The sequence below is a fragment of the Polypterus senegalus genome, chromosome 13 (genome assembly GCF_016835505.1).
Source record: "Polypterus senegalus isolate Bchr_013 chromosome 13, ASM1683550v1, whole genome shotgun sequence".
NCBI classification, from domain to species: Eukaryota; Metazoa; Chordata; class Cladistia; order Polypteriformes; family Polypteridae; genus Polypterus; species Polypterus senegalus.
Genome location: NC_053166.1, coordinates 159,629,589 through 159,641,598, shown reverse-complemented (window position 1 = coordinate 159,641,598; position 12,010 = coordinate 159,629,589). Strand labels below are relative to the sequence as shown.

Genomic DNA, 12,010 nt, shown 5'->3' with positions numbered 1-12,010 from the left:
GCCCGGCACCGTGGATCTTGAATGGCATTTGCCATAGAATACCAGAATTGGCAGGTCCACCACTGGCACCCTGTGCTTTTCACAAATGAGAGCAGGTTCACCCTGAGCACATGTGACAGACGTGAAAGGGTCTGGAGAAGCCGTGGAGAATGTTATGCTGCCTGTAACATGAACGGTTTTGGTGGTAGGTCGGTGATAGTCTGGAGAGGAATATCCATGGGGGTCGCACAGACCTCTACAGGCTAGACAATGGCACCTTGAATGCCATTAGGTACTGGGATGAAATCCTTGGACCCTTTGTCAGACCCTATGGTATGCAGTGGGTCCCAAGTTCTTCCTGGTGCATGACAATGCCCGGCCTTGCGTTGTGAGAGTATGCAGGCAGTTCCTGGAGGATGAAGGAATTGATACCATTGACTGGCCACCATACTCGCCTGACCTCAATCCAACAGGACACCTCTGGGACATTATGTTTCGGTCCATCTAACACCGCCAGGTTGCACCTCAGCCTGTCCAGGAGCTCAGTGATGCCCTGGTCCAGATCTGGGAGGAGATCCTCCAGGGTGCCATCCGTCATCTCATTAGGAGCATGCTCACCCCAGACGTCGTCAGGCTTGCATACAAGCACTCTCTTACCAAGGCTCTACGCCCACGATTGCTCAGTTTGGCCAAGCAGCAAGCTCTACGAAGAGTTGTGGGTGTTCCAAACTTCTTCTATTCAGGAATTATGAATGCAGTTGTTCTTTTGGAAACTTTCAATGCTGCAGGGATTTTCTTTTGTAGCCTTCCCTAAATCTGTGCCTTGACACAATCCTCTCTCTAAGCGCTACAGGCAATTTCTTCAACCTCACAGTTTTGATCTGATACACACTGTCAAATGTGACAGATGTGTGCTTTTTTTCCCCTAATCATGTCTATTCAATTGAACTGACCACAGGTGGATTCCCAACTATGTGTAGAATCATCTCAATGATGATCAATTGAATAGGATGTACCTACGCCAAATTTCAAGTGTCATCAAAAGATTATGAATATTATATTGTGTAAAATTTACATATGGCATAACATTCAACATTGGTCTCTATATCACAAGAATATCAGAATGATAGGGAGTGATATGTCAAAAAACAACTAAATTCTAGTACCGTAGATCCCGTTATATAAGCCGAGAATTTCGTCCTAGATTTTTGGCTTGGAGTTTGGGGGTCGGTTTATACAACGAGTATCGTTTCAGATTCAATATTTCCAGCGCAATGCCGGTTTTGCCGATGAATACGGAAGTAAATAATGACGAAACCACAGAGCCATCTTTCAGATGAAGAAGTAACTTTGCATGCCGGTACTTTAAATTAAATAAAGAATTTATTCAAAAAAGTGTTTTAGTTGTTGATTTTATTAATAAAATTTATAATAAATTATCGGGAAGTTTAAAATGAAATTTTTTGTTTTGATTCACGATCAACATCTTGCGTTACGAAACGGATGCGGTCACGTGTATCCGCTTGTGCGATTGTAAACAAACAACCGAGAGCGTTAGTAGCGTCAGTCGGAGCCCAGATACATGTGTTTGTGGATGTAATTTCCGTCATTGCAGTGATTTACCTATATATATATAATTCATTAAGACCATGCAAGCAAGACACATAATTGCTAAGGAAGGAAGAGAAGGTAAAAGTAAGCGATAGCAATCGAAACGAAGATGGACATTGTGTGGAAATATCTCCTCCCTTACTGCAGCCCAAAGATGTCAAATTAAATGGTGAGTACAGTCTGATATTGTTTCTAGAATAGAATGCCTTTTATTGTCACTATACGCATCTACAATGAGATTAAAAGCAGCTCCTTCAGTGTAGAAAAAAGTTCTGTATAGGGCTTGTATGGTTGTTTTTTAGCTTTAGCATAACGCCGGATCTGCGGCCCCGCTTCTGCTTTCTTTCCCTCCTCCGTCTGTGTTGTCTCCTAGACCCGACAACAATCCACGGAGAGCCTGCTGGTCTCGCTGTGTTGTCTGGGATGCTGTGCGTGTGATGAAAAACACTCGAAACAGATGTCTGGCTCTGGACACCGATATCTACAAGGTTCTGAATGGTGTAGCGGATGTTCGCCAAACCGATCGTGCACAAACAAGGACAAAAAAGTACAAAAACAGCCGCTGCGACCATGCGTGCCGCCATGCTCCTAGCTTAATCAAAGTAGGCTTGGCACTTTTTATAACTTTTTGGTTAGTACATTAGAAAAATGATTGATGTTTTGGTAAATTATGCACATTATATTATATATCAAAAATGCAGGCAGTCTCAAATTCTCGCCGATAAACATTATAAATATACCCGAAGAGAAGGAAAGGAAATTTAGAAAATTTTGCTTGGAGAAGGGGGTAGGCTTAAATACCGGTCATCGGCAAATACATGTAATTTAGTAGGTAGAGAAGGGGTTCGGCTAATATACCGGGTCAGCCTGTATTCCGGGATCTACGGTACTTCCTGGTAATATTCATGACAATAGTTTGTAAACTTTTTTAAAAAACGTTAGGAATCGCCAAATGTGCATTTACCTCATAATCGCAGCAAACATGTTGGTGACAGCTGGTAAGCAAACCTTCAATGGATTAAGCCGACACATGACAATACGCTCCAGGTTGAGTTTCTGAAGATATGCCAGACCTAACAGAAATGATATACTGTACATTGTTTTACCAATATAATCTCTTTCCTCTGAATATAAAAGTAACAGTGTTGTAACAGGGTTAATCTGAAAGGCACAGTTAATGAAAACTCTGCTGGAACCTATAAATCAAAAGTACTGACTTTCGTTCATTCTAATTATGTTGATATAAGTATCTTACATCTTTTTAACACTTTTGTTTTCTCCAAGTCATCCTAAGCATACAAACCTGTGAAAAATATTGTTAACAGGCAATGATTTGAAAACAGTAGCATTTTCCTTTTAATCCTGCTATCACGTGCATCGTTACAAAAAAAGTCACTAATATGTATCAAACTGAGATGTCATATATTGTTATGACTTATGCAATAAATATGGCATCTCTTAAATTATAATTGTTTCATAGCTGTTACTAACCAGAGCGTAGGTTTCCATCCACCATCTGTCTGTGTCTGAATACCAGTGTGTAGAAGATAGCCTGGCAAGCAGCATAGAAAGGCCCATGCAGCATAACATCACAGAAGGCCTTTGAGCCTGTGTCTTGGCTATCAATGTACTGATGGACCCAGAGGACCAGGAGATCGAGGCAGGCCTTCACTGTCCTGAGGTGAAGAGTCAACGAAACAGTCACCAGTTAGTAAGGCAGTCCTGATTAGCAAGGACAGTGATAAACGCTCACATCTGCCACTTTCTAGTAACAGCTGTTTACTTTATCCAGCTCTTTATGCTCCGTGTTTATATACTGAGGATAAGGAAAGAATCTGTCAACAGACAACCAGTAATCAGCTAGAGTTTTAAATTAGAAATCCAGTTCATTTGTTAATTTATAAATCTTTTTTTGAAATGGCAAAACATTATATAAAATATATATTATATACACCCTATATAATTAGACCCCATTCCTTTTCATTTAAAATGCACACCCTTCTCCCACTTCACTTACACAATGGGAATAAACTTGGCTCTGGCAAGGAAGCTGCCAATATAGCCTGCCGCAGATTGCCGGATCACAGGTGGGTTGTTGGGGCTCTGTACTTTTTTCCAGAGATGTTCCAAGAAGGCTTCTGCGAGGCCCTACAGATAATTAACAAAATCAGAGAGAACCAAATTTAAAAAGAGATCCGACTCCAGAATAAGTGTTTTGCTATCACTTTTTTTTTTGCAGAACCAAAATACAGTACATACAACTAAATCTCAGCCTTACTGGGGATAAAAGTAGGATTGCGAGAGTACTGCACCAAAGCTAAAAGTAAAAATTCACCATTCACAGATTCTCCCATCTAAAGGAGAAAACTCCTCATCATTCAGAGGCATGTTAGTTTTAAATAAAGCAATGGTAACCACTGGACATTTTCATATCATTTTGCCATTGTGCAGCAGTGGTCACCATTGGCACATATTCTATCATAAATGTTATCTCCATTCTGCGTAAAAACATAATAGTAAAACCATCACTATAAACTATAAGGGGTAAGTAACATATAAAAACATTTTAAGAGTGGAGTACTCATTTAAAAATAAATATATGAATTAACAGCAAAAGAATGTAGTTCTAAAATATATTGGAAATGGTCATGTGACCAAAACAGTGACAGTTTTTCCCCTGGGAGGGGGTATTACACCCACAACCCAAAAAGAGGTGCCCCAACAAACCTTTTAATATCACCTTACCAATTTGGAACTGCAGAGGTAGAAGATAACAAACTGTACATGACTGGAGGCATGAGTGGGTAAGATGAGTTTGTCAAAGATGGCAATCAGGTCCTTGTACAACTCTTTAGTGCGAGTTAACTCCAGCACATCTGTTAAAAATAAATAAATATAAAATGTCTTAATAAACTTCCTATCTCAATGAAGAAATAAAGGGTATTGTTGTATCTGTGATAATAAGCAGGACACACATCCCTTTTACTTTTTTCTTGAGTCTGAATTAAACAAAGAGGATAATCATTAATTCATTTCACACCACCTCCCTAATCCTATCAAAATGCTTTAGACAAAAACATTAAGATGGAATGAGCACCTTTACGATTTGGCTTCAGATATGGTCTGTATTGAATTCTACAGAACAGACATGTCTACCACAGCTGCCAGTATGAGTGGACAGTTCAGCTGATACATAAGGAAATCCTCACTCCAACTCCATCAGAAGCTAATGGTATGTCAGCTATTTTCAGTCTTTCTGTGAAATTGTACTTTTTCTGTTATTGCTTGATTTTGAAAAAATACTGGCTCCCATATATTGGAGGGGTGGACTGCAGCAGCAAAATCTGATATTATCTCTCCTTCTCTACAACCATGTTGCTGCAAGTACACAACCATAACTGCTAAAACCTTAAACAAATTTATGACAAGCAGCAGAGCAAGAAAAGTAAAAATTGCATAATTTACATTACATAATTTACATACATGCTCCTGAAATACAGTACAGTGGAACCTCGGGTCACAAATGTCTCGGAACATGTACAAATCGAGTTACGACCAAAAAGTTTGTCAAACTTTTGCATCTGTTCACGACCACACACTCGGGAGACGAACAAGCCAGTTTCCCTTCCGGTTCGTACGCGCCAATGATTTCGGCACATGTTCAGTCTCTCCCTGTGCCGCGAGCGAGAGAGAGAGAGAGACAGCGAGAGAGCTGGCCGCGTAAGGCCGAGAAGGCAGTTAAAGAATGCACCGGGCTTATTTTTAAAGAGACTGATTCGAGCATTGTTTTAACCTTGTTGTATTTAATGAAGACTTTTCTATTGGATTTTAACCTCCACTTCTGTTTACAGCGATCGGTTCGTAGCGTGCATTGTTGCAATGTTACTTTTCTTGGTTGTTTATTAAATTACAGATTTTTTAAATGTTCATGTTTTTCTCTGTGGTTAAAACTAAAAAAAAGTGTTTACAGCGAGCGGTTCGTAAGGCTATAGCGTGAATTCTTGCAATGTTACTTTTCTCTGTTCAAGGTTTTGTGGTTCAGTGTTATTCAATGTTTTTACATTTAGTTTACTATTACGTTGTGCATTCTATGGTATAATTATTTTTGTGCTTAAAAATCTTTTAAAAAAACATATTTACATACAGTTTCTACGGTCTTGTTGAACGGATTAATTGTATTTACATACAATCCTATGGGGGAAATTATTTCAGGTCACGACCAAATCGGGTTACGACCAGAGTTTTGGAACAAATTACAGTCGTGACCCGAGGTTCCACTGTACCAGGTTTAAAAGTCTTTCATATGAGGCTCAAAATCAATTGTCCTCAACTGGACTAGTGTTATTTTAATACAATCCATTAAAACAATTGCTGAAAAACTAAAGCACACCAGGCCTTTCCCTTACCATTCACAAAGCAGATGTCTTTAACGTATGCTAGCAAAATCACCATGAGGTAGTCCAGACGTTCTGCCACAGGGTTTGCCATGCTTCTGTCATCTGTGGGAGGATTAACATGCTCGTTATCTTCATCTTCATCCTATGTTACAAAATTGAGAAATTCAACAAACACTTAAAAAAAGGAATTTCACAAAGAACACAAGTAATCACTTATTCCTTTGTATGGTCCACCACCCCATGGTCAAGACAAGATATTAAACCTATAAATGCTTAGGTGTAAATGGGCCCCAAGTCCGGAATATAAATGAACTTCACATTAGTGTCCAGTTAGAAAAAGAAATACCTTTATCAGATAATAGTGGTAATTGTATGGCATGGCTTTTTAAGCTTTTTTTTGTCTAAAATTTGATATTCCTTTTAAACAGAATTATTATTAGGTGGCTACCTGTAATGGATGGTTCAAAATGTCCCGTTTAACTTCAATGGCTTTTAACATAAGATTTAAAGCAGAAGACAGCATTCTCTGAAACAAACTGATTCACAGCTTTTCAAAAAGCCAGAAGTTAATCACATGGAAAATGCAAAATGATGATGTATACTGAAAATATGATCACTATTTGATGAGTATGAAAAGACAGCTTGCTTAGTCACCGATCCTCACCCTCAGGGTTTGAAGCAGGAGTGGTACACACCAGTACAGCATTCCATCTTTATTCCTTTACCACAGTGGCATAATGGAACCTACAGACGTACTGTATATCAAGGTACTTAAAACTCCAAGGGGAGTCAATCGTGAACCCAATGCACTGCGAATGAGGAAAATTTCTAAATTTTACAACAGAGTATCGCTAATTATTTGTTTCCACTTCAAGCGCCGCTCACCATACTGAAGAGACATTCTTCTCGGGATGCAACCGCCATCTCTTCTGCTTGCTGGGCTGCATTCTCCTCTGCTTCCTCAATGCTGTTTCGTGAAGCACTAACCTGATGACAAAGGACACCATAATTACATTTCTTTATTTTTTTCCTTTTCTTAGACGAGGGAACTTTGCTCCCTGCTCTGAGACCATCACGTCTCATCTCAAGATTTGTTTTTATAATAGAGAAACATCACACTGATAAATATGGAAGTGTATAACAGAGCCACAGAAAAGAAAAAATAAAAACTGGGGGCACAGTTACCCGATTACAGAAGAAAGGTCCAAATTTCAACTATAACCTTAAAATTTCAACTTTAAGGGTTAATTGTGAAACTAACTACAGGATTAAACTGCCACATACTTGGGGGTTAATGCACCCCTGGACGGCAAATACTTTTTTGCTGCACTTTTTAAGTAAACGTCACAATTCACAATGAAAATGTGAAATTGTAATGGAGCATCACAATTACTGCGACACTGTTCATTTTACACACTGCCAATGGATTGTAAAAACTAATAAAAAAAAACTAATGCAACAATCTATTATTGTATGTACAAGTTGCAACTGATGCCATTGATGAAATTCAGTAAATAACCAAGCCAACTGCGCTTGAACTGGCTGCACGCAGGCACACAGAGGTAAGCGCTGATGCTTGCAGGCTCATCTAGTGCAGTGGCTGAATCCCAGGGACAGTGAGCCTTGCAGTTCTGCCAGGGCCGGCAGTGGTCATGAGCTGGCTGCTCAACAAATATATGACACTGGCTGATCAGCTCCACCTTGCTGGCAAATTGCTCTGGGAAACGACTATAGCCGGTTGCGGCATTCAATGACTGTATGTCGCCGAATATACTCGGCTCTGGCGTGCTCCCAAATTGCTCTGGAAACCGACTTTAGCCGGTTGCGGCATTCAGCGAATGCACTTGGCTCTGGCGTGCTGGCAAACTGCATTGGGAACCGACTATAGCCGGTTCTGGTGGTTTAAGGGTTAAAGTTGAAATTAGGGCAAGATAGGAGTCCTGATCTGAATCCCAATGACAAACTGTAGAAAGAGGTGAAATTCGCAACTGTTGATAAGATGCAAATTAAACCTAAGAGAATTAAAGAAGAGTGGGCGAAACAACCAGTTGAGGAGTGTAGAAAACTCAGTAAGAGCAACAGGAAGTGCTTGATGGCAAAACCTGTGCTACAAAATATAAGGTTAAGGGAATCAATATTTTTGCCCATTAAATTTTTATTTCACTGTTTAAAATGAAATGTTCAGTCATAAATTAAAAGAAACGTTTTATCCAATGTGACAAAGAATTTTATCAGTTTCAGCTACAGCAACATATATATTGCTTCGTCTTTGCTGCCCGTCCCCCAATCCTACAATATTAAGTTGATACTCACATCTAGCTTGAGCATCTTTTCAATAACCAGCTCCAGAATCTCCCGACGCAGAACAGGGAAGCTCACCGTTATTCTCAGAAGATTGTGGACATAGCACTCCTGTATTCAACATCAAAACAAGTGAGGTTATCACTGGAAATAATTACAGTTGTTCTCTCTTAAGATGTAAACTAGCATCAGGCACTGAAATAGCTGCTCAAAACACAAAAGTCTGTTCATAAGATGAGTCACAAAAGCTATTGTGGCAAGTGAAGTTTCTAAATGAGCTTTAACAAGACATTCTGCATTTTTATATTAGTGTGTAAAGCGAAGAAATCTTATCCTTTCTATATAATTTGATAGTATCCGTATGTACGGAGTTTGCGTCAATACCCCGTATGTATGGTGTGCGCGTCCATACAATACCTCGACTCAATACAAGTTAGAACCATGCAATGGGACTCTGCCTCTGTAGTTAGAACAGATTGTGGCAAACGCGGACGCAGTATTGCATGATTGGCTAAGAATGTTCGAATGCTTCAGTGACGCTGCCGGACGGCCGAGTATACTAAGTCCGTGTTGGTTCGAGCAGGTAACAGTAAGTTCGTTGTTTTAAAATGTGTTATTGAATCGAGCTGACGTATAGGAGCCGGAAGTATTATCCTGGCAGCAGAATTTTGTAGAACTTGTAAGTGATGGATAAGTTTTGTGGGATGCCAGATAGAATAGCATTACAGTGATCTATACGTGAGGTGACTCGGGCATTAATCAATACTACAGTACTGTGTTGCGTAAGAACGGGACGAAGCCTAGAAATGTTTCGGAGATGGAAGAAGATAGTCTGCAAAATATTACTTATATGGGAGGAATTATTTAATAATAATTATTATTATTAGTATTATTTAATAATTGCCTTTATTAGTGTATAAATGGATATAAATAATTACATTTAAACGATTTGCCAAAATCTGTTGTATGTAAATGATACTGTTTTAAACGTTATTGTTTTTTCATCAGAAAACCCAGTTTCCACGTCTACATGAATTTGTTTAAATGGCACTTTTACCACTCGCAATATGGCGGACACGCTGATGTATCACGTCGACTGGGCAACACAGTGAATGCGGCATCTAGCTATATATGTCTATGATTTGTTCGCTTTCCGACGTAGTGTAAATAAAGTAAATTCATCTCACTGTGGTGCGTATTCCGTACGTAATACCATGTAATATTATAATTCTCCTGCTTTACGTGAATATATCCATGCCACCGAAAAAAAGACGTACAATTCCACGGTCCACTTCAGATGCTAGAGAAAAGTCTATTTCAAGGGTGTCTCAAATGCCACAGCAGACACAATCCAAAGTAGAGGAACTTACAATAAAATGTGAATTAGAAAACTGTTTGTTCTATTTCTATGTTCTGTTTCTTTCATTTGGGAAATTCACCAGTTATAGATTCCCGGGCAACGCCGGGTACTCCTGCTAGTATAAGAGAGCTGCCATTAGTCTACTGTGTAGAATTAAATCTAACCAAAAATGTTTTTAATCCTTGTCCACAGATTTATTTATTTTTTTTTTTTTTAAAAGTAAAAAAGCATTGTTTTAAATTTACAAAGCGTGAATAGTGGCCATATTTATCAAGTCTCTGAGAATTGCTCAGAGTAGAAGGTGGTTAATAATGAATGACTCCACAATCTTCCAGCAATCCAAATCACAAAATGGCACTTGAGAAAGTGTTTTGCAGTTTCCTTGGAAATCATGAAGGTGCTTTGTGGTTTTTGGATACTAATGCTTCACGTCAAAGATGATGATAATGATCAAATAATATTAAAAGGAGGGAAACATATTAAGGTAGGTTACTGCGCTAAGTTGCATGCAATTGTTGCCTCTTCACAACAACTGTAACAAGTACAGAGGTGGAAAGACTGACACACACCCCAAATGAGAATTAAGCCGACAACAGGCATGTTTATTTAACAAATTCTGATCCACAGCCGTACTTTCAGAAGGTTTACCCTCCTGCTGTTTAGGCCATAGAGAATGCCTCATAAGGTAACAGTTGGACTGAAACTAGCCATGGCTATTCCAGCACAGTTTCTGAAGTGGTGTTCACTCTTCCAGGGTTCTGGATAGTCTTCCACAGTGGTGCCCCATCTCTCTCCAAGACCACCCCCTTTATTTTCTGTGAGGCTCCATTTGTCCAATGTTCCAGGATTCTCCGCCTGCCTTCTGGAACCTCCTTGGGCTGGTAAATTGTAACATGAATGCTCCAGGGTCTCAAGGAATGGAGAGCGCAGTGTATCTGTGTGACATTACACTGTCAATCACCCACCTTGCCGTGCCTATTTTCAGGGTAACACACTGGCTTACCACAGTAGAAATTGCACCAATGATCACCTGTGTGATGATCCTGTGAGATCACTTGCGATTCACATACGTGTGCTCAAAACCACACTCAGAGCAATGATCTTCATGTGGGTGTCAATTTGCATGAATGCAGCTTGCTTTAACACTTCCTCACATGGAGTGGTGGGGAAATGTATGAATCTGTCAAATCTCATACATTGTTTGGCTGTTCAAAGTTTAGTGTAAAATTCGAGAAAAAGGTTGGTTTTCGACATACCCAAATCATTACTATTGTAAAGCTGCATTATTTCTGTGGCCAAAAAAACCATACTGTTACCAACAATTTTATTTCAACTGACAGTGCATGGCTTGTTTGTGCAGATGGACTGATGTACAAGATTTGTTAAGATTATTCTTCCGTCTCTGTCAAATCGATATTTTACTAGTTCATTGATGGCTGGCATTTCTAAAAGACTGAGCTTTCTTCAGGATTTGTGTGCCAGTCTCCACCTAAATGTCATATTCTGACAGCTGCTAGTGAGTTAGGACAGCTTACAAGTCCTCCTAAATCCTGGTCAATTTTAGAGTAGTTGCCCAGATTAGGAAAACTGATAAAGTGCATTTACTCTTACTACTAAAAGAAGAACGAAATTTGCATCATTCTGATATTTTTGAGCCACTTAGGGATCATTATCCTACTCAGATGTTTGAGAAGTATGGGCACAGGTTTTGACAACAGACATCACAGTTGGTCAGAACCCTTACCAGTGTTTTTGGTGACTTGTTGATGAAAGGAAACTTCTCTCTCAGGATAGGAATCAAAAATCTGGAAGTTCTACCAAAAAAAAAAAAGCACAATTTCGTCATACAAGACTTTCTTTTGTAAATTAAACGACTTTGGATACAAGTCTCAAGTACAGTAAACACTTACGATGGTACATATCGAGCTATTATCTGTAGAGCACGATGGCATAAATCAAAGCTCCTTGGCAAGTCTGAGGGAAAGAAAGCAAAAAGATGGGCTAACTCGCCAAAACATAATCTATACAATTGCTCAGAAAATGCAAAAACAAATCAACTCTCTTAGATTAGCCACCATAACAGCTTCCTTAAAGACTTCCATTAAGATAAGGAAACCATTTGAATGTTCATTTGAAAAAGATAAAATGCTTCATGATACCAGTCACTCACCTTTGATTGTAAATGCGTAAACTAAAACTGTTCAACATTTAAACACAACATACAAAAAACATTTTCCTTAAACATTTAACACCCCTGCTTACTTTCATTTTCATCATCTGAATCAGAAATATCTACGTCATCTTCCCGAATGATGATTCTTCCTGCAAAGAAAAAGCAAAGTAATGACACCTGTATATTAAC

At 39.1% G+C, this 12,010-nt stretch overlaps 1 protein-coding gene across 2 annotated transcripts in view; it reads right to left on the bottom strand.

Moving 5' to 3' along the window:
- Positions 1-12,010, bottom strand: part of rrn3 (RRN3 homolog, RNA polymerase I transcription factor) — a 35,088-nt gene that overhangs the window by 10,756 nt on the left and 12,322 nt on the right. For both annotated transcript variants that reach the window (XM_039774595.1, XM_039774594.1), the window contains exons 6-15: positions 11,911-11,970; positions 11,559-11,622; positions 11,393-11,462; positions 8,301-8,399; positions 6,873-6,974; positions 5,997-6,129; positions 4,336-4,466; positions 3,608-3,738; positions 3,082-3,266; positions 2,555-2,663 (exon numbers count right to left, since the gene is read on the bottom strand). In XM_039774595.1, the coding sequence (XP_039630529.1) occupies positions 2,555-2,663; positions 3,082-3,266; positions 3,608-3,738; positions 4,336-4,466; positions 5,997-6,129; positions 6,873-6,974; positions 8,301-8,399; positions 11,393-11,462; positions 11,559-11,622; positions 11,911-11,970 (1,084 nt within the window). The remainder of the gene's footprint in view (positions 1-2,554; positions 2,664-3,081; positions 3,267-3,607; positions 3,739-4,335; positions 4,467-5,996; positions 6,130-6,872; positions 6,975-8,300; positions 8,400-11,392; positions 11,463-11,558; positions 11,623-11,910; positions 11,971-12,010) is intronic.